The sequence below is a fragment of the Coregonus lavaretus genome (genome assembly GCF_964263955.1).
Source record: "Coregonus lavaretus genome assembly, chromosome: 2".
Taxonomy (NCBI): domain Eukaryota; kingdom Metazoa; phylum Chordata; class Actinopteri; order Salmoniformes; family Salmonidae; genus Coregonus; species Coregonus lavaretus.
The window spans coordinates 13,479,986-13,503,980 of NC_139989.1; the positions used below are offsets into that span (position 1 = coordinate 13,479,986).

The 23,995-nt window shown below is 39.9% G+C and overlaps 1 protein-coding gene across 1 annotated transcript; it reads right to left on the minus strand.

Annotated features, from left to right (window-relative positions):
• Positions 1-8,745: 8,745 nt before the first annotated feature.
• Positions 8,746-23,687, minus strand: gad2 (glutamate decarboxylase 2; the record flags this gene model as incomplete). The annotated part of the gene is made up of 16 exons (XM_084179069.1): positions 8,746-8,919; positions 14,031-14,120; positions 15,607-15,714; positions 16,505-16,654; positions 16,886-16,964; positions 17,092-17,156; positions 17,932-18,048; positions 18,288-18,342; positions 18,446-18,525; positions 19,311-19,426; positions 19,963-20,075; positions 20,969-21,059; positions 22,156-22,389; positions 22,830-22,985; positions 23,142-23,204; positions 23,609-23,687. 16 exons carry the CDS (start codon positions 23,685-23,687, stop codon positions 8,746-8,748), a joined length of 1,770 nt encoding a protein of 589 aa, XP_084035195.1.
• Between the last annotated feature and the right edge of the window lie 308 nt (positions 23,688-23,995).

The window sequence follows — 23,995 nt, forward strand, 5'->3', positions numbered from 1 at the left end:
CAACTCTTCCTCAAAAGGAGAAAGAGGGGGAGAGGAGGTAAACCATCTGGAAACCTTTTACAGAGTTTGGGAAGTAAGGATCTGCTTACAGTCAATTTCACTTTCATCTGATGTGCAACCAACTTTAAAGGAGGTTTTCATAAAAAATGCTCAGCTAAATAACAGTAAGCATACAACACACCAAAATGACTGAAAGATTAAAAGAGTGCATGGTACCAAACTTCAGATAGTATTTTTCATGTTAGAGTGGAAATGGAATTGACATAACGCTCCCTCCAGGTTTGTGAAACTTTTGAGGAACAGTGCCACCTAGAGATTAGATGGAACAACTGATGTTGTTGTGCTTCTGAGGACAACGTCTCAAATTCCTCCCTGATACGCTAGTGATGTTGTTCGCACCCTAGGGAATGTAGCTTTAGGGCTTGATTCAATCCGTATTGTGGAAGTCCCGCTTAATAGCGCGATTGAAATGTAAAGGTAATGTTCCTGCGTTGGCATTCACAGTACCCACTGCATATGTCAGGCCCTCAGAGTACAAGACATTGGGTTACAGCAGGATTCAGTCACTGTTTTATTTTTACTCTGTAGAACCCCATACACTAACATCTAATTCGACAATAATGCATATTTACAGCAAATTCAGAATAAACTGAATATTACACAACTTCCAATTCAGACACTAATGGGGGGGGGGGGTCCGGGTCAATGGGTTCCACGGTCAACACCATTCTAGGGGTCCAGGGGCCCCTAGATTACTTTAAACAGTTGGTCTAACTCTATCAGTTCAGAAAGTAACCACGCTTAGCAAATGTTTTTGTAGAACGACTATGAGAAAGTCAGTTCTTGGGTGTGTGGGGTGTGTTCAGTTCGATTGAATGTTTGCTACGTTCCATAGCGGGTTGTAATGAACGACACGTTTCCCCAAAATGTTATTCAACATTCTTGAACAAACTTTGAGGTAGCCTACGTTTGCTCCATTTGGTGATGGGGGGTTTGGCTTGAAGCAAAGAGTGACGTATTTGAAGGGCATCGATGCATTTTGAGCCCACAACCCAACACCTCCCCGTTATTCAACTGGTCGTTCAGAACGGCACTGTTTCTGTTTAATTGAACGTTGCATTAGGGTTTTTTTGTACTTTACGCATCCCTGGTGACTTTTCTACTCTAAAATGAATTAAAATAAAATGATGGTGACACCATTCAAATATAATTTTCCCCTCCAAAAATGAGCCTAACAACATATTGGTCCATATTATCAGGCGGGTGTGTTATTTGGCAATAAGCATTATCACCTGTAGCCTAATTGATGCAGCATAGTGGCTATAAATAAATAGGTTGAAGCATGGGGTTACCCATCTGTATTTTAGCTAATCCTTAGCTAGATATGTGCTTCCCAAACCTTTTCTGTTATGGCCCCCTTTCATGACCCCCTTACGTCATATGGTTTCCCAAGTCATAGTCTAGTCGTAGTAGGTGGACCACACACCATATCACCGCGTGACTCCCCAAGTTTACTTCGATATGATGGTTATTATAACAATATTTGTCCATAAAGGCGTTTCGACCACCATTTCTCAGCAATTCATTTTACTGACACAAAAGTATCCCACCCTGTCCAGCAAACAAATTATCTGTTGGCATTCATAAAATTGTACAGAAACTTCCTGTTTCCATCATTTTATATTTTATGACTTTACTCACATAACTGTGGATGGAAACGTGGTTACTGAAGACTAGGTTGGGCCAATTTATTTTCTAGATTTTCTCAATTGAAATAAAATATAAAGGTGGTTTTGGAAGTATTCTTAGGGTGATTATTAGGTTGCATAAACATGAGTGCTTTCCCCCCACAATATTGGCCTTCAAATTTGCCCTCTAAACATAAGGCGGTAGGTTGCTGCTGCTGGTCAGAGTCTGAGAGACAGGCTTTCTTGAGCCTACTGCCTGAGGTTCAGAGAAACAGCGCTTCTCTAATTCTGTAGCCTACTAGAAACCAGTTGTTTCAAAGTTTATATTACTACCAAAGTTGTCTTTGAACTCACAAAATTGAGTCCAATATAACCGTTACAAATTATCACTGGGTTTTGAGAAATACTGCTCACACGCTAGATGTTCTCATCACTTCCATTTGAAAAATATAATTTTCTATATAATTCTTATTATATTAATTTTTTGTTATGAATTTTAATTTAATAATTTAGTTAAATGCGACTGTACTTCTTCATTTGTCTCAAGTTAGCTCACAGAATTAAGGGTTTGTCAAGAAAAGAGAGGAGCTATTGCTCCATTCTCCTTACAAGCCTTGCACAACTTTTTTCCCTTCACAAACCGACCAGGCCAAACCAAAAGCATACTTTGTTGCGGGGGAATGCAATCATAAAATGAGGAATTGAGTAGTACTGTGTAGTGGAAAGCCACAGAAAGCCAGTAGCTACAGTGGGAAAATAATTTCCAATCCATCAAATTCATCATGATAGGCTATATTATTGAGGGGGTCAAATTGGCCTGTCTCTAATATTGGGGTGAGGGTCATGACCCCCCTGTCCCCTGCAGGTTATGCGCCTGGTTTATCCCTTAAACCAGGGGTGTCAAACTCATTCCATGGAGGGCCTAGTGTCTGTGGGCTTTTGTTTTTTCCTTTCAATTAACACCTAGGACAACCAGGTGAGGGGAGTTCTTTACTAATTAGTGACCTTAATTCATCAATCAAGTACAAGGAAAGAATGAAAACCCACACTCGGCCCTCCATGGAATGAGTTTGAAACGTGCCTTAAACCATATTTCAGTATGATAGAGAAGCAGTAGTCATATCCCATTACTGCTGTGAGTGGAAGCGCTGTGTCAGGAAGCCTTGTGAGTGCCGATTTATACCAATGCTAAAGACTTCTGGAATAGTGCTCTGTTTGACCCACCCCATGGCTCAAATGTAACTATGCAATATTGCTCTTTCATGTTTGGACGTTTTCTACCATTTCCAGAGGTCTGGAAATTGTGTTGAGGCAGGATAAGAGACAAAACTGAGGATGTCTGTACATTTTGGCAAGAAGAATATTTATTTGTATTTCCCCAAGAGAGTGACACACATTTCAAGACAACTGGATGTTTGAGAGAGGCTTGTATACATGTTACTGTACATAATGGTTCCTATCCATTCAAAACCAGGAACCAAGTTTACAGGATAAGTTTATATAATACATTCTTCTTGTATCACATGAATGCATGTTTGGATTCATTTTCTCAAACGTGTGTGTTTATTGCTGTAAACACAGTCAATTCTCAGATTAATTCTCAGTTACAGGGCAAAAATAATATATTTTAGACTCATCCTAGAAACCAGGTTGGGAATCTTGACTGTACAGGATCTATTGTTTCCGAACACCAGTTCAGGCAATTAGGGACCTCAAAAAAGGGACCGCTTTTATTGATTCCACTGACACGGTTAAATTAAACTACTTATGTAATGTTGTTTATCAAGTCCATCACCATGACACAAGCCAACATAAACCAAAAACCTTCTCAAACAGACTGCGAATATGGTGGGTAGCCAAGAAACTTCAGAGGAAAGCAATACATTATTTGTAGAGAGATTTGATTGCTACTAGGGCAAAGCTAGAGAGCGATAGAGAGGTTATATATATATATATATATAGAAGAGCTTTCAGAAAGACATGCTTGGGATCTACACATAAAGGTATAGTATTCTACGTTCATAGCGACAGACTTAAAGCGAAAGAGATACAGTATAGAGAAAGTTAGATTAGCACAGAGAGGACAGTTGCAAGGCAAGATTAGCATGCTTGCTGAGCGAGAAGCTAACTTTTTACAGGACGTCAACGATACACAAAACAGCTGTTAAAGGCTAGCGACAGTACACACTATAGTATAAGCTAAGCTATTCATTTGACGCTAAAGCTAGTAAGAGGGACTACGTGGTTGTCACTAGTTACCACAGCCACAAAGTCATAAACCCTAAATGTATCTTCATAAAATGTGATTTTAAACCTTAACCACACTGCTAAACGTATGCCTAACCCTAACATTAAATTAAGACCAAAAAGCAAATTTTTGTTTTCATACGGTTTTACGATATGGCTGTGGTAACTAGTAGAAACCGGATTACATATACCGGAGATTGTATTTCACAAGCTGGAAAGGCAAGGCGTTTCATGCACATGCAAAGGAAGCAAATCTAGTAGCAGCAGCAAGAGAAAGAAAATGGCTGACTTTCCGACTACCACAGTGAGATTCTTGTTTTTGTTGCTGTGATACAATAGCCAATGTTGTTTGTGTCACAGTGTGCTTGACAATTTAGATAGGGGATAGAAAGATAGAATCACTTCAGAAAATAGATTTAAGGATGCAGCATTTTTTTGTATTCTTTTTAAACGTTTAAACTTCCATTGTTGAGGACAGGTGATAGAGACTTCATCATATCTAAAGATCACTCCAACTACAAAACAACGGAACAACAAAAGCAAGCATTTTCCAAACCCGGTACTTCCAACAGACCCTTATGTCGCCACACATTCAGACTAATGACAGTTTCCATTTTTTTTGTTTTTTTTTAAACATCGAACTATGAACAACCATTGGACATTGCACATTATTAGGTCATCTTATGAGTTTAGTCTAAAGTGCACAATCCTCCCTTTGAGGAGAACTAGACAATACTGGCAATTGATATTAAAGCAACACAGTTACAAACACACAAAAGTACACATTGGCACATACTGTCAGGTATCACTTGTACACAAAAACCACAGGGCTTGAGTTTAGAAATGGCTTTGCATATTCATTTGAAATCCATACTGTACCACAGTTGTAATCTGAAATGTTTTCCAAGATGAATTCGGTAAATTTCTTTTAGCATAAGTTGAAAGACAGTCCCTGAACGCATTTATCTTTGAAGTAGCTATCATATACACTAATCAAGTCAAGTATTTGACATAAAAACACAGGAAGAAGCAATATCGACTAACAGGGATGAAAATACTGTTATTTCAATAGAGAAAATATATGAATAATTTTACCTCATAAATAGTCTCTGAATATATGCCTTTTGTATACACAAATGCTTACACATAGATATATACAGTGCCTTGCAAAAGTATTCATCCCCCTTGGAGTTTTTCCTATTTTGTTTCATTACAGCCTGTAATTTAAATTGATTTTTATTTGGATTTCATGTAATGGACATACACAAAATAGTCGAAATTGGTGAAGTAAAATGAAAAAAATTACTTAAAAAAATTCTAACAAATAAATAAATAATGGAAAAGTGGTGCGTGCATATGTATTCACCCCCTTTGCTATGAAGCTCCTAAATAAGATCTGGTACTACCAATTACCTTCAGAAGTCACATAATTAGTTGAATAAAGTCAACCTGTGTGCAATCTAAGTGTCACATGATCTGTCACATGATCTCAGTATATATACACCTGTTCTGAAAGGCCCCAGAGTCTGCAACACCACTAAGCAAGGGGCACCACCAAGCAAGCGGCACAATGAAAACCAAGGAGCTCTCCAAACAGGTCAGGGACAAAGTTGTGGAGAAGTACAGATCAGGGTTGGGTTATGAAAAAATATCAGAAACTTTGAACATCCCATGGAGCACCATTAAATCCATTATTAAAAAATTGAAAGAATATGGCACCACAACAAACCTGCCAAGAGAGGGCCGCCCACCAAAATCCATGGACCAGGCAAAGAGGGCATTAATCAGAGAGGCAACAAAGAGACCAAAGATAACCCTGAAGGAGCTGCAAAGCTCCACAGCGAAGATTGGAGTATCTGTCCATAGGACCACTTTAAACCGTATACTTCACAGAGCTGGGCTTTTCAGAAGAGTGGCCAGAAAACAGCCATTGCTTAAAGGGAATGTGGGAGACTCCCCAAACATATGGAAGAAGGTACTCTGGTCAGATGAGACTAAAATTGAGCTTTTTGGCCATCAAGGAAAACGCTATATCTGGCACAAACCCAACACCTCTCATCACCCCGACAACACCATCCCCACAGTGAAGCATGGTGGTGGCAGCATCATGCTGTGGGGATGTTTTTCATTGGCAGGGACTGGGAAACTGGTCAGAATTGAAGGAATGATGGATGGCGCTAAATACAGGGAAATTCTTGAGGGAAACCTGTTTCAGTCTTCCAGAGATTTGAGACTGGGACGGAGGTTCACCTTCCAGCAAGACAATGACCCTAAGCATACTGCTAAACAACACTTGAGTGGTTTAAGGTGAAACATTCTTGGAACGGCCTAGTCAAAGCCCAGACCTCAATCCAATTGAGAATCTGTGGTATGACTTAAAGATTGCTGTACACCAGCGGAACCCATCCAACTTGAAGGAGCTGGAGCAGTTTTGCCTTGAAACATGGGCAAAAAACCCAGTGGCTAGATGTGCCAAGCTTATAGACATACCCCAAGATACTTGCAGCTGTAATTGCTGCAAAAGGTGTCTCTACAAATTATTGACTTTCGGGGGGTGAATAGTTATTTTTTCTTGTTTCTTGTTTGTTTCACAAAAAAAAATATTTAGCATCTTCAAAGTGGTAGGCATGTTGTGTAAATCAAATGATACAAACCCCCCCAAAATCCATTTTAATTCCAGGTTGTAAGGCAACAAAATAGGAAGAATGCCAAGGGGGGTGAATACTTTCGGAAGCCACTGTACTACAGTTATGGTATCTAAAAATTATATTTACAACCTATGATTAAAAGTGATTGTACACTGACAAACCATGTTGAGCAAATTGTGTTTTTCTAACTTGTGTTCTAATGACAATGCCACAAAACCCCTGCTTATAGTGAAGCAGTGCTTGCTCTCTACTGACCTATGCAATTGTCCATAACTTTTAACATTGTTTTACAAGTTAGACACTTGCATATGATCATCCTATTTTGTAGACTATTGAGTTGACCAAAAAGATGCTTGTTAACTTAGTTTATTGGCCAGATAGATACCTAATTGCTCGAGAATGAATACACATTAGATTCCTCAACCACAATGATAAGGGATGCACCTCTCTTTCCGATGATTTAGTGCAAGTGATGTTAAGTATAGCTGCAAGCCTGGCGAAGTGTCTATACTCAAAACATAATTATATCAGTTTCTAAGACCTCTCTCTACATGTAAGCGCTGATTGGACCCATGAATAAGCAGTATATTGACCAAATCTCTTCACTCCACTTTAAATACAGGTTCTCTCCAATGCACACTCTGCTCTAAGAGGTCTGCTGTCTATCCCAAGAAGGTGACAATGCCACAGAATTACACTGAGTGTACAAAACATTACAAACACCTGCTCTTTCCATGACATAGACTGACCAGGTGAATCCAGGTGAAAGCTATGATCCCTTGATAAATCCACTTCAATCCATGTAGATTAAGGGGAGGAGACAGGTTAAAGAAGGATTATTTAGCCTTGAGACAACTGAGACATGGATTGTGTATGTGTGCCATTCAGAGGGTAAATGGGCAAGAAAAAACATTTAAGTGCCTTTGAACAGGGTATGGTAGTAGGTGCCAGGCACACCGGTTTGTGTCAAGAACTGCAACGCTGCTGGGGTTTTCATGCTCAACAGTTTCCTGTGTATATCAAGAATGGTCCACCAAGGACATCCAGCCAACTTGACACAACCGTGGGAAGCATTGGAGTCAACATGAGCCAGAATCCCTATGGAACGCTTTCGACACCTTGTAGAGTCCATGCCCCGACAAATTGAGGCTGTTCTGAGGGCAACTCCATATTAAGAAGGTGTTCCTAATGTTTGGTATACTCAGTGTATATCAATGTACTGAGAGGTACAAACAACATGGCTGACTATACAACTAGCCTGGAATTACTCCCCGTCATGATATGTTTTGGCTTTCAAAAGAATTGGTCACACACACCTATGTCATCTTGCACCCACTACACACAGGGGAGAGAATTAAAAGTGACATTAAATAAATGAGGTCATCAAATGAAAAGTGCTTTTGCTTTTGCTGATGTACATGAACATGGCTGCTTTGACGAGTATTACTGTGGCACTACTCTTAGAGCTGCTTGGAGTACTCAATTGACATTGGTTTTGAGTAATCAAGTGACATTGCCTTTGTGTTGTGAAGGACAAAGTTAATCTATTTCTCCTTCACTGCTGTGAGGCACTACTCTTTTCATCCTTCACATTTTTGGAAATGTGTTTAAATTCAGATACTACAGTTAGGGGATGTGTTGGATTTGGATACTTTGTCATTGTTTCCTAATACAAGTAGAAGTGAGTCAACCATCATTTTACCAAAACCACTGCTTGAAGTATGCAAATGTAAAGGCAGTTGACTGAGTTGAGGTAAGCGGAAGTGCTCTTTTAAACATGAGTGAGGCTAGAATGTAGCTTACAATGGAATTTAACCATGTCTGGCACTTCCAATATACCTGGCAAATGAGAAAACAATTAGAAAATAAACTCTTCCTCATCAACCTATTGCACTAGCATTTCATATCACAAAAATACATATAAAGTTACATCTATTACATTACTCTACACTAGGAAAAACTTTTACAGAGCTCCAGACCAAGGAGGTCCACGACAAAACTACGATACATAAATATGGATATATCTATAGATAATTTTTTCTCAAACATACCATTTTATAATATGTGACTTTAGAGGAAAGAAAAATAGATTACCAATACATTCACAACAAACATTTCATCCGTTTAGGGAAAAGGAAAGGGATATTTGGATGACACAAGTCTTATAGATCCTGACCGAGCCGCTCGATTTCCTCGATAAGAAAGTCGATGTCCTCGAAGGTGGCCGCAGGGTTGGAGATGACCATGCGGAAGAAGTTGACCTTGTCCCCCTGTGGTTGGTAGCTGACCATGGTTGTCCCATACTCCATCATCCTGGCCTTGATCACTGGAGCCACCTACACAACAAGACACATACAATTGTTGTGTTACAAAGTAAAAGTGTTAAGTGCTTTTCAACTATTATGAGGAAATACTATTGTAAAACAAAATCTAATTTATTTATTTAAAAATGTCAATTGCCTTTGACAAACAAATGGACATGAATCAACGTTTTATTCCCTTCGAAAGGAAACCTTCAGTTTTCAAAATATCTTAAATAAAATGTGGATAACATCATTTCCATGTAGTTTTTTTTTTTACCACAATCTGATGTCCATTCCACCTGAATGCCGTTCACTTTATCAAACCTCTGTGTTTTCACTGTGCGACACATCCCTGCAGTCAAGCTACAGTATCTACAGATGCACAAATTACATTCACTCGGTGGACAGGCCGAAAAGACAGCTACAGACAGCTGGGGTGACAAGTAAATCTAACACCAAAAAGGTTCACAAGAGTTCAGCAGACACTGTGATGTTGAGAGGCTATCTTGCAATAAAACTTGGTGAAAGTCATTTATTTGTTGTTCAGTCCAGTCTGTCTGGCTTTGTGGATTACTTTCTCTGATGTGCAGAGGCAGATTCAATTACGAGTTCTGGAGGATATAGTGAGAGTGACACAGGCATCGCCATGGGAATTTCGAGTGCTGAGGGTGCTGCAGCACCCCCTAAAAAATAAAAAAGTATTATTTTTGGGGAAAAATATTTCTTACATTTTAGCAGAAGCTCTTATCCAGAGTGACTTACAGTTAGTGAGTGCATACATTTTTCATACTGGCCCCCCGTGGGAAAGGAACCCACAACCCTGGCGTTGCGAGCACCATGCTCTACCAACTGAGCTACAGGGGACCATAACTTCACAAAACTAGTGCAGATATTTTGTCTGCATTAGTTTTTCCTTCATTTATTGATGAGTATTTTGACCGTTTGTTAAAATTCAACTTATTGTGTCTGCCTATTTCCAGTTGTATTAATCATAACACATATAGGCCTTAAATAATCATCAACACCTTTAAAAGGCTTATTTTCCAACTCTAAAATATCAGCTGCATGCACTTATCTTTTTTATCTTCCTGCTTGAATGAAATGTGCCAATTGTTAGCTGTAGCTAAAGCCTATGCCAGAGCTGAATGCCTTGTCAAGTGGAGAGGCAAAGTAATGAGCTGGAAGACATGCAGGATTGTCTATAATGCACAATTACAGATGTAGGATCTTAATTTGACCTGTATTGTCGGAGAAAATATTATCCTGCAGCAACAGCATTTCAATGTTTAGTCCAGGGGTCTCCAACCTTTTCTAGCATGAGAGCTACTATAAAACAAATTCGCGAGCTACTCATTTTATAGCTTTCAAATAGTCACATTCTTCTCTTCTCCTCTCCCCTGCAACTCTTCCTCTTAGTGTACAAGAGAAAATAGTGCACTATGTTTTCTGTCAATATACATGGTAAAATAATGGTTAATAAAAAACATGTAATGTGGGCCCTATAAAATCAGAGATTCATTTCCAAAATTCTGTTTTCCAAAATTCTGTTTTCCAAAATTCTGTTTTTCCCAAATTCTGTTTTCCCAAATTCTGTTTTCTCAGTTTTCTTTTTCCTGGTTCACTCTCAAAATTACAATTGTTCATAGAGAAACAAGGAAATTGGATGTTCTGAGTCTATGTCAATTACTTAAATCACATCAGAATACCTTTTTTGGGGGGGTCTGGAAGAGAACTCACATATTTAGATTTTTGAGTGTAATTCCCCTTTAACTGCGCATCTAGCCCTTTAATTGTGCGTCTAGTGTGCCATCTAATGTGCCGGTCTAGCGATGGTTCTGTACTGCTGCTGCTAATTTCATGGCAAAGTTGGCAAATAACAAATAATCAATACAAATGATATACTTACTCATGATATACTTCTGCCAAGTAAGCATACGTTGCAGTTAACGTTTAATTGAGAAGGTTTTGCAGAAAGTATTTCTGTCAACCCACAAGACGGTTAGCACATCAACTGGCTACTAGTGATAGGCATTCTGAGTCTTTTCTGTGAGCTGGATCATTTGGTTCTGTTCACCTAAAATTGTAGATCTTCGATCAGTAATGCTTAGAAATGGACATAAAACCATACTTTAAAGCCTAAAACTTTGCCTACCATTATGTCAGATCATGAAATGTGAGTTGAAATATATTTTTACCTGACCAAATTATTAGATGGCCTGCAATAAAAAAATGAAGACTTACCTGCAGATCATTTATGTCTGGAGCTCAAAAAACAATAGTAAAAGTATGCAAATCAGGGAGCCAAATGAACGGCTCTTTCACATATGTGATTCGGTTCCCGACGTTCACCAAAAGAGCCATTCATTCGCGAAAGACCCGTCACTACTGGCTACACATGGAGTAATAGACAAATGCTCGCACCACACAGACAGAAAGGGGCAATATTGCTGGAATTTAATTGGCAGATATTGTGTTAGGTTTGGCTTGCTAAGCCAATAGTGGCTAACCAGGGGTGGGATAAATGTCAATGTTGCGTTGGTTAGATATTAGCTGGGAGCTTGCGGTGTCTGATACTTGTGAGATTTCTTTATGACAGTTTGCGGTGGAACGTGTAAATTGCATGTACTTTCAGAATTGTTTGGCGAGCTACTCACAGGTGGTCTGCGAGCTACTGTTGGAGACGCCTGGTTTAGTCCATAATGTTGCTTGATCGGTGGTTAGGTTATTAGCTGGTCAAAATGAGGCTACATGAAAAGTGGAATACTGTAAATATAACCATGTGTTAGTGCGGGTTTTCAGTGAATGTATGTAAATCATGAAGCTCCTCTGCATTTCCTGCGGTGCAGGAAAGATCTCAGCAATAAAAGGGTGATCAAATTAAGATCCTACACCTGTAGGTGTCATATGGAGTAGAGGCATTCTATCCATGCAAAGATTTTCAGCATTAATACAAAGTATTAAGAGTTATACAAACTATTAAGTATTAATACAAAGTGCTGAAGAGAAATACAAATGACAAAAAAGCTATTTTATTTGGGTGTACAGTATTTTTGTAATTCACATTTGGCTTAAAGGGGCAAGGAGGTACTACTAAGAGGTAATGCTAAGTGACAGTTTCAGAAGCTCAACTTTTCAGTTTAGAGCTTTACAGATAGCAGTGCTTTACAGATTCAAATCACATGCAGGTCGACAGTAATCTTCTCTAGACTTAGAATATATCTAGGGGCATTAAGTTACATAAGGCAAACAGAACTTTGGAAACTTCCGCAAGTTTAGGCTTAATAAAGAAGATGGATATTACCTTAAAAGGGAAAATCCACTCAAAAATCTTTTGGTATTTGTTAGTCCACTGTTGATACAGTCCCAAAATGGTTTTGCATGTCAGCAGTCGAGTTTTCACCAGCCACATCATCATGATCATGCAAAATGCTAGTTAGCTTTTAATGTTTGATCGCTTAATTTGCTTCAAGTCTATATTTTGAAACAGTAGGTCATGTTTTGATGTATTGTGGTTATTGTCTCTACTTACTGATGTATTGATGCTGTTTTTTGTTTTTGTTTTTGCTTTCTACCTTATGCGCATTGAGCGTGGAAAAATGCGCTCTACAAATGTAATATTATTATTATTATTACAGTCATTCCGCACAAATCTGTTGCAGGTGTCCTGTTGTAATTGGCAACCCTGCAAATAATAATAAATAATCAACTCTGAATTGTGCCTCACTTGAATCAGTCCTTTGGCAAATTATGTTGTGTCCAAAGCACTGTTGAAAACACTGGTGGTTGAAAAATAGCAAGTTAAAATGGATTCAGAATATCATGTCTTCCAGCACAGTCCCTAATTGTGCTAAATGGTCATCATTATGACAATCACTTCAGTGTCTGCAGAAAACCCAGAATATCACTCCTGCTAAACATCTACACCCATAACAGATGGAGCGTGTCCACACTATTTAATGTTTGGAAAAATAAGAATGGTATCATACATGTGTGTATGAGACAATGGCCTAGATTCAATCAGACCAAGCGTTAACCGGCATTAACAGACACCGCATAGCGCATGTTTTGGCGGTGTCAGAGGTGGAACTGCATTGGCGCCTTCAAACCAATGAGCAGCTGCTCTTGCGATCATTGTCACAAAGCCACACCCGCCCCACTCACTTTAGAAGTTCAGAGCGAGAAAGTGAAGGCTATATAGAAATAATTACGTTACATTGAAAAGTCATTAAATAAATTAATGAGAATTTCTATCATCCTAGTGTTTGAACTTGTAAACAAGGCTGCATGGGATTTCTGTTAATGTGACTCCCTGCAGCCAATGGCAATGTCCGCTTTAGGTATAATGCCGGGAGGCACTTGAGGATTTGACAGCTCTAACTCAGTTCCACCTCTGACACCGCCAAAACAACCATTATGCGGATGTCGGATCTATATCAGATTTAATAGAGCCCTGTGTGTGTGTGTGTGTGTGTGTGTGTGTGTGTGAGAGAGAGAGAGAGAGAGAGAGAGAGAGAGAGAGAGAGAGAGAGAGAGAGAGAGAGAGAGAGAGAGAGAGAGAGAGAGAGAGAGAGAGAGAGAGAGAGAGAGAGAGAGAGAGAGAGAGAGAGAGAGAGAGAGAGAGAGAGAGAGAGAGAGAGAGACTGAGACTGAGACTGAGACTGAGAGAGAGACTGAGAGAGAGAGAGAGAGAGAGAGAGAGAGAGAGAGAGAGAGAGAGAGTCTCTTTGTATGGCTGGCACATCATCTGTTTTTCCTAATTGCCGATTAGAGGACCTCTGCTGCTGAGTGGCTGCCACAGTATCAACCCACGGCCAATGATTGAACTCATGAACAATAGCCCATCCCCCCATATTCACTCCCTCCCTCCTACTCACACAGTCCATGGAAACATGTCTGTCATTTGAGATTCTCTCATTCAAATTGTGCAATCGAGGTTGAGTAAATGAACTCTATTTGCATGCTTAATGATTTTCCAAACTCCTTCCATTTTTAGGCATAGGGACCTTTCTACAAATTACATCAGAGGACTGCCTTTTTTTTCAGGTGAAGGAGACATGATGTGGACAAACTGAGTGTAGTGAGATGGAGGCGTTTGAGGCTCTGACAATAAGGATCGTACTAGTCCTTTATCTCCTACTGCTCACCTTGTGCAGGCGCTTCTTTTTCTCCTCTTTGTCCTCCAGGTAGCGTACACCAGGAGGGAGGTACCAGAAACACACGTTGGTGTGTTGAGGCTGGGACAGTGCAAAATGGGAAGATGAAATTATTAATCAGTCAATTATTATGCTTTACACATGTAAGTACACACACACACAGGTGCACACGTCAAACTGAGGAGCTGGAAAGACAGGCGAAAAATCCATTAGAGAAACCATAGATTATTGGAATCCACTCAGGTTCTACAAAATAGAAAGCTTTCAAAGCAATCATGGCTGTCAATTTTTCAAGCCAGCGCTGTGTATACTGAAAAGAGTAATTCATACCCTGACAAAAGAACTCTGCTGTGAGTTCTGCTGTGTCGGGTGGCGGTGGCGGGGGTCTGAATAGTAAGCAGGTAGAGTGGCTCTCATTCATAGCCCTCTAGCTATGTCTGTGTCTCACATCTCTATCTCCTAGTACCAGATGTGATGGGAGAAAAAAACCTGCCTGCTCACTGGTGAAAAGCATTCATTACAAATGGCTGACTGACCATGCATACCAGACTCATTTATTTAGCGTGAGTGTTGAGTCACAACCGCACTGATGTGGTGCTATGGTTTTCTGGGCCACCAAGCCAAGTTAACACCTGGACCAATGCCCAGGGGATTTGGACTATTCCTGCCTGTCAGTCTATTGTGTTATAATGGTCTCTGTCTTTTATATGGCTGTAATTATAAGCATAGCTAAATAAATTTCATTTAAATGCCAGGATGTCCATACTCTACTGCAGGGGTATTCAACTCTTACACTATGAGGTCCGGAGCCTGCTGGTTTTCTGTTCTACCTGATAATTAATTGCACCCACTTGGTGTCCCAGGTCTAAATCAGTCCGTCATTAGAGGGGAACAATGATAAAACAAACACAGTGGAACTGGCTTCGAGGTCCAGAGTTCAGTTTTGAGGGCTCTATAGCATGGCTCTCCAACCCTGTTCCTATAGGTTTTCGCTCGAACCCCTTTTCTAACGAACCTGATTCAGCTAATCAACCAGCTAATTATTAGAATCAGGTGTGCTAGATTAGGGTTGGAGTGAACCTACAGGACGGTAGCTCTCCAGGAACATGGTTGGTGAACCATGCTCTGTAGTATAAAATACATTCCAATTTGATTTTAGCCATTCACAACCTCATCACATAAATGTACAGTATATTTGGTGTTGCTTTTATGCTTAGTAAGGAACATTTAAGAAAGACAGCTATTCATATGGATATGAGCGTTGAGTAGTTACAGTACAACTCATATACAACAGCCATTAAACATAACAGCAGCATATTATCCCGACAGCCAAGGCATTTCATCATGCACAAAGCAACTGCATACAACCTGTCAATCAAGTGTACTGTCAATTACATAAAAGTTACTGTCATATCAGATGCAATATACAGTAGCCCAGCACATCAACTCAATGGAGAGAATATTTAGGTATAATGTAGCCTAATTTCTTATCTCTGACCATATGATTTTGTCTTATCATTCATGTCGTTCAGTGTCTAACCATACAAAACATTTAATATGAACATACCTTTCCATTGAAGACCATCTCATATCCTTCCCTGTCCTTGATCTTGTTGTACAGGTACTCCGAAAGCTCCAGACACTTGTCAATCTGAGCCTCGAACCCGATGGTGCCCTATCGGTGAAGAGGAAAACGCTGTCAACAACATGGTAAAGGTAACAACAAAGGTGAAAAGAGAGAGGAGAGAAAAGCTTATTTTAAAATCATACTAACAATAGCTCATATTTTTCCTCCCCAATAACTGATAGCATAAACACGAACGCTGTTTTCCTGTAGTGATTGACATTTTCCAAGAATGTTTCATAAATGTCTCCACCAAATTAGAGAAGACACTTGGTACACTAAAACCCACAGTCCAAATGCAACACTAGCAAAAACAACTCCCTCCACACATCCCTCCCTGTCAGTTCCCATTGTAGCACTGTGATAAGCAATTACCCCACTAGTCCTCAACTGTCAAGCTGCAGGGGTCAAACTGCAGACCAGGACTGGCTTTACATCCCAGCCACATTGTCAGGGGGAATCTGTTTGGCTGGGATGTCCAGCATCACAAAGCTCTCTCACTATATTATACTCAACAGGACCATTTGTTGACTGAAGAAACAGAAGGCTACTAAAGGTTTTTAATTCATACTGCACACAATGTAGTCACACAGACGTCAACAATGCAATCAGAAAAGCAATACACTGCAAATTGTATTAGGCTGTAAAAGGCTTATGGAATATCTATTTTGAAATATACATGAGATATTCCCTGGCAAAGAGAACTATAACATTTAAAAAATACAAAACATATCAACATAAATGTTATCTAAAACAAGGCATGATGAAAATCCCCATAGGGGATCTGTATCGAACGAAATGACCGAAAGATAACCACATTTGTAATCAGTGCTCTTCCCACCTTAGCTCTCCACATGAGCCAGAGCTTGAAGATGTCCACATGACGCCCACACTGCAGGGCCTTGTCCCCTGTGTCGTAAGACAGGTCGTAGTGCTTGTCCTGCTGGAATAGGTAGCAGGCGTGCATCTGGTTGCAGTTTTGCATCAGCCCCTGGAGAAGAGAAAGGATACACTTTAGATTATAAAACAGTGACAATAGCTAGTTAATACATATCCTGTAATCTCATTAGCCACAAGGTCATTACAGATGGATGTGTATCTTAGCAATGACCTTAGTCATGTAGGAACATAGGCCTCTTATTCTGAAATGTAACGAAAGAAGACATTGTGATGAATGATATGTAAAGGCACTATTTTTGACCTCTCCCCTTTGACCCCTTACCTCCTCCCGGACCAGCAGGGCTGAGCACTGCAGTGGGACTGCCATCATCTTGTGAGGGTTCCATGTCACTGAATTGGCCCTGTGAATGAATGACAACAACAATGGGTACTTTTTCGGAATATTGATTTAAATGAAATCAAACAATTCAAAGGAAATTCATAACAGAACATTTCACTACATTAATTTCAGTACATTTCAGTACTGACCTCTCAACTCCATCTAGCTTCCACCTGTGTGTCCTGGACATGATGAGACTGCCTCCCCACGCACCCTGAGGAGAGAGAGAGACAGTGAGATTACCAAACTACAGAACACTTCAGAGCGTGTGACTGAGTCTCAACATGAAGAGCCCCATTGCACCACAGCATGTCTGAACTCAACCAGCCATATGCAACAACATACAGTTCATATTCACGGAGTGAGCCCGCTGACAATTTCCTACAAATACTGATGACTCTTCTCTATTTCATATTTGGTGGAAAGAGAGCACCCTCACAGTTCTATGTTCGAGAATACAATAATTCAACGTAAAAAGGCCCTAAACAAATCTGGCATGTCTGCAGTTTGACATTGATGGATCTCCTTTCTTGGTCTTAATAGAGGTGTCCGTATGTCATGCCTCAATCACCTCCATTAGACAGAGTCCTTCGGTGAGAGAGGCCATGATGGGGAAGTCAGGGGAAAGGATGATTTACAGCACCTGCTCCAGTTTCCTTAATCTCCAGTGTTACAGAGGAAACTGACTGAGTGGCTGGCTCCTATCTAGGTCAGCTGAAAGCAGCAGAGGGGATTCAGATATATTACATGAATCAAACTCTGGCTGGTGAGCTCTCTATGCCCCTGTCCCTGAAACACCCAGAGCTAAATGCTATGGATTTACCATCTAATAAGGTAATAACAAAGATATTCACCTAAAGTAACTTGAGTGTGTAATAGCCACTTGTATAGTGTAACTTAAGGTAATATCCTGTAATTGGCCACCATAACAGGAGTCTTGCTCTGTATACCAGTAAAAAATGAGATAAAGTACAAGTGTTTCCACTCACATCCACGTGAAACCAGACTTGGTACTTCTTACAGATATCTGAGATGGCAATGAGGGGGTCAAAGGCTCCGTAGACCGTGGTGCCAGCCGTCGCACTCACAAAGAATGGCACAAAGCCCTAAATATACAACATGAAAATAAATCCTTTGCATGTACAGTATCACATACCAACATTATTAATATTTCCCATTATACACATGACATTACAGATTATATATATTCTAGATAATAGACACATTCCTGATCATCATTGTGGTAAATTTCCATATGGGTGTACAAAATGAAAAAAAACTGACTTAATAGCCATTGCTCTTTAACAGAGATATGGATGGACGTGTCATATGTGTATGAAATTACCTTCTGCTTGGCTTCCAGTATTTTCCTTTCAAGGTCAGCTGGTATCATTTTACCACTGCGAAGGAAAAAACAGGATTTCATTGCTTGAATGCTTTTGCCATTATATGACATGTTCTGTTTTATTCTGCATCTGCTGTATAGTTACAATACTACAGTACCTCTCATCAGCTTTGATGCAGATGACACTCTCTGTCCCAATGCCAAGGGCTGCTGCTCCTTTCTTGATTGAGAAATGGCTCTAAAAGACACAGAAGAAGAGAAATCCCTTGCATAAGCTCTTATAGTAACCTGATGACATTTCCTGTTTGATGCATTTCATTGAATGCTGCTATAAAGGGAATTCAAGACCAAGGAAAGAATAAAAAGAGATGAAGCAGTAGTAACTTTGGAATGTTGCTGTCCAAGGCAATGCAAAGACTTTTGGGAATGTTCCATTTTAGCTGTTGTTCGCCGAATTGTTTAAATATCCTGGACCACTGCAGGGGAGAGGAGATATCAGCAAGTGTCCTTGTGTGCTGTGCTGTCATGCAGAATGTCAGCAAATTAGCGTCACATTAGCTATGGCTGCATGTGAAGGTGACACACTGACATTTCCTACCTAAAAACACACCGGGTGCCACTGGCTGAGATGTCAGTCCCTTTTTCTACAACATAAATACATCAGTGAGGAAAAATGTGACCTGGCTTTATATGGAACAGCTGGCCCAACAGCTGGAACAGCTGGGCCCAATTGGGATTCTGAAGCCCACCTTGCCAAACATTACCCTCTTTAAGTAGTGAACGCTGGATCCTTGTAATTTGACGTAATCTAAGAACAAAGCATACAAATTCTACTCCCTCACCAAAACATTGGGATAACATCACTATGAAGCAACTAAATTAAATGCACAACAAAGAGAAGAAAATAAAAGAGAGGAAAAAAAAGGAAGTCAAAGCAAGAAATTAATAAAATTATAAATGAATGAATTAACAATTGAAATAAAGAGAAAATTAAAGACATGAGTAAGGTAAAGGGGGGCCTACATGCTCGGATGTGAAGGCTGCCAGTCTGGGGACGGATGACATTCCTTTCTCCTTCACTTCAGGAAACATCTTGAAGCGAGCCAGCAGCATGGCATACATATTGGAAATGGCACCACCTAGAGGAGAGAGGAGAGCACACCGCTCAATCACTTGTGTAAGCACCAGCAGCTCCTCAATCACTTGTGGTGTGTAAGTATAATTTCGTACAGCCATCAGATGTCAAAATTCACAGGAAGATAATGCTTTGGCTATTCATTAACACAGGACTAAAAGTAAATGAAAGGGTTATGTATAGGTAACATACATGTCTCAGAAGAATCTGTCTTAAATGTTTTGAGGAAATTATCAAAAATACGTTTCAATGATGATAATATATATTTCCATGTCCATTTAATTGTGAAAAAGCATCAGTTTGCCTCTGTTATTATAACCTCCTATGTTTTTTGTTTTTGTTTTTTATATGTCAACCAAGAGTCCAGAGGAGAAATTAAAGCAACCGTTATGTTGTAAGGGAGGAAGTGGTATTATGCTAATTGACTGTGTAAAGTATACCATTTTTGTCATCAAAATGCAAATTGACATTTCGCTGGAAATGGTCCAACCCATTTTCTGTGAATCTGATGGGGGGTTATAATTGGCGTCACCTACGCACCGGGAGAGAATATTCCATCTCCTCGGCCATCCTCCCAGCCAATGATCTCCCTCATTTTCTTCAGAGTGACGTATTCCAGCAGCACGAACACTGGAGCCACCTCATAGGTGAACCTGGATTGCGCAAGAGAGATCACATGACTGAGTTACACAAAATATGGATCCAGACCCCAAAAAATGAGAAATAGTCAAACGTCACGACAGACAAATGATTTAGCGTCTGTCTTTTTCCCCCTCTGCAGTTCTATGGTTTCACAACCGATTTGGCTTGAGAAACAGTTTATCATGGGCTCAGGTTTAGCATGAGGGATGGGGTCATATAGCTCACAGAAGCTGACAAAGTATTTCAAAGTCAAGACAGACAAAGCAAAACGTTGGTTTTATTGGAATGCACATAGCAGTAGATGTCAATGTACAACAGTCTTTATTTGATTGCCAATTAACTTGCAATTCAACCACAAACACAGTGGCATTTATAAAGGTTATTGCAAGTTATATGTAGGTTAAATGCAATACTCGATATATAACATTTTTCTCTACATCACAAAACAGTTCAACATTCTCTGCATCATACACACGCCTTGCTACACTACAGCATGTCTGACTCCAAATTGATTACAAATGTATTCATTTTGGGGATTCAGTGCATTTAATTCTGCCAGCAGAACCCTTATTTCACTGATCCATGACTCTCAGTATATATCATCCCCCGCTCAGCCAGAAATTAACTTCCGATTAGCCTGAATCAAGCCGAAATGCTAATTTTCTCCCCTTGAATTGCCATGGGGATAGCAAAGGAGGGAAGGAGGTAGGGTGTGGGGTTAAATGAATACGGGATTGAATTCTGTGCTGCCTTTCCTTTCAACCATGTCACATGCTCTCGTTGAGCGAGACCTCACTATCAGTGTGAGAAGACGCAGCATAGAATGCATATGGATGGTCCGGGAATTGAAATGATTGTTATGATGTTTTATCATTTGAATCATGATGGGGCTAGTCATACTCACATGTTGGTGTTTGCGGTCGACGTTAGCCAATCAGCTGCAAGACCAACCATGTCTAATCCTGTAGAGAGCTGATTGAAGTATCTGGGGTGGGCTAGAAGCAGAGGAAATTGTGTGAGATGACAGAATTGTCAGTGGTCTTTTTGGAAATGTCAGGCATATTTTCCTATTTTTCTGTTTGCCATACTATGCTTTTTACGTGATTCTGGTGCCTATGCCACTTGGCACAGCTTGGCATGTAAGGCTGTGTGTAGCTCCTTCATAGTTTAATTCAGTTGTGGTGTGTTCTTGGAGTGACAACTATTAAGCTTGTATGGTCATGCTAGAACATTTTAGAGAGAAGGTGATGTCAAAACGTTTCAACATTTGTTAGTAATTTCACTAGCCCTTGGGGTATTCGTTTTAGTTTTTAAATGGAACATGATGAGGATAATAGCATAGCATATATGGAACATGTTAGTGATTTTAGCATTGATACTATATGGAACATGTTAGTGATTTTAGCATTTATACTGTCAAATTCGTTTGGAAATTGGATTTTGGGGAAGGATATCCTGTCATTTCCAATTTGCTCCATATATTATGCCTTTCTTCACGGGGAATAAAAATGACCTAGCACATTTAACAGATTATGATCTCAAAAACATTAGATTTCCACCATCTATACACACCATCGATAATACTTTTCTAAATAGAAGCAGGTAACGAAAACACACCTAGGTCTGTTTTCTTGGATATGCCACTGGATAGGCCTGGTTTATCTTTGAATCTCAACCTATTAATATATATTTTTAAACAATTACATTTTAGTCATTTAGCAGACGCTCTTATCCAGAGCGACTTACAGTTAGTGAGTGCATAAATGTTTCATACTGGCCCCGCGTGGGAAACGAACCCACAACCCTGGCGTTGCACGCGCCATGCTCTACCAACTGAGCCCTTTAATTTTCGTCCGGGGTAGCCCTATGCCTAATTTATGAACAGGGACAACTCTTCAGAAGAAAACATTTAGCAATTCATTTGGTTTATATTGACCCAAAACGAATGAAAAAAACAACAACATATAGCTAACTATAGGCTGAGTAAAACAGCAGGCAGACAGGCAAAACTGATTTTGAATTGTACATTTCCTCTCACAAAAAAGCTGCGAAATTAGCATTTTGCTGCAAAAAATACATATCTTATAATACCTGTTTTGATAGCGTATTTCAGCGTTGCACGACAGCTTATCAAAATATCATCCAGTGTTTCTGGATCATCCTGCAGTTCCCAGTTGTTTCTCTGAAGCAATTCATTGGGATAGTGGAAATCAATTACTTTCGTTTCCCTATCAAACGATTCCGTGATATATGCCAGCAAAATATCCACAACTTCTTGGAGAAAAGTCATTGTCTTCATGTCACCATCCAACGCGGGTAGTAGATCTGTGAATCAATGTTAAAATGCAGGCAATTATAATTTTAGCTATAAAGTGTCATTTTAACCTTGAAAATGAAGGACAGATAGGCCTACATTTAAGTAAGGAGAAAATGCGTATAAGCTGTAGACCTATTAGGAAATAATAGGCTACACATTTACACCAGATACATAAGGCCATCGACTATTATATTATATTGTTTCAAAGTGATAATGACTAACCTAAATTAATTATATGTAAATAGAAAATATAACACATTTTCTGTTTTAAAAAATAGGTCTATAAGTCAGTATGTTTACTTGGGTTTTTAAAATAGGCTTCTTGTGGAATTTGTTGAAGGTGACTCTGTGTTTCATATGAATGTCCATCATTCGGGTAGGCCACACATATCACGATTTCGTATGTGAAAAATGTATCAATGTAGGCCTATCATGTTTATAGGCCTACCTGTTGAATATAGATCTGAGAACCCGACAGTCGCCTCAGTCGCCTTTAGACAATTGCACGGTTTATTGCATCCGCAGGTCCCAACCGTTGTCTCATCCAGTTTGGCAGATGTCGGCTCGGATGGTTTCTCGCCCTCTCCAGCAACACTGAGTAGAGCTTTAAATGTTTGTTTCAGTTCATAAAATTCAGAAAAAGAGGAAACAATTCAATGCATGATAAGCAATGAATATGTTGCGACAATGTTATATTGCTTCATATAGTCTATGCTAATATGCAGATTATAGTGTTTTTTCTTTTCCAGAACCAACCTACCACACAGTTTCGATCCAATGCCTCCAGGTAATTTTTGGGCCGCCGCCTGGCACCATGCCCTGGCTGGAGAGAGCAAGTCAAAGACGGATGAATAATGGGCTATATTCAGGCTCTGTGTAACTTACAAATATTCAGAAAAAAACGTGCTGAAACAAGGTGAACACAGCCTCACATGAACATAATACGCTGTATTAGGCTACCAAATTCACAATGATAGGGCTACTAGCAGTTTATCAACATTTTTTAAAGTCGTCTTAACCTTGACTAAGCCCATCTTGTCTAGGGGCTATTTGCCTGACATAAAAAATATGTGACATCGTCTACCGGTCATTGTTAAGCCACAGTTATCCTGGTAGCCTGAATACATTGTTTATGCGAGTTATTGTTTGCAAGCATTAAACGTTGATTTATCCAACCAAATAGGCTATTTCATTTTCCCTTTAAGGGCTCAAGCCGATAATACTCACGCGTAGTTGGGCTTTGGTTGCTGGTATTATCACCAGCATTCTCCGGCGCGCCAAGACCCCAAAATCCGTGTGATGCCATTGCAAACAGTCGCCAGCAGTTAAGAGCTATATGAAAGACAGGGACAAATAGCGCCCATCCAGACCGGGGAAAAATGCGCCGAAGGGAAACGAGAGCTGTTCAGAGATGTGGTGCTGAAGCTGTCTATCGACAAAATCAAACTGTGCATTCAACGGAGACACGAACGAAACTGCAAAAGTGCTCAAAACGAGACTCTTCTCCGTATGCAGGCGTCCACAGGTATACAGATGGAATGCAAGGCATTGTCTTCTCAGAGAATTCGGTAACAGTTACCCAGAGCCCCTCGCGATTCAGTGTAAAGCGCAACC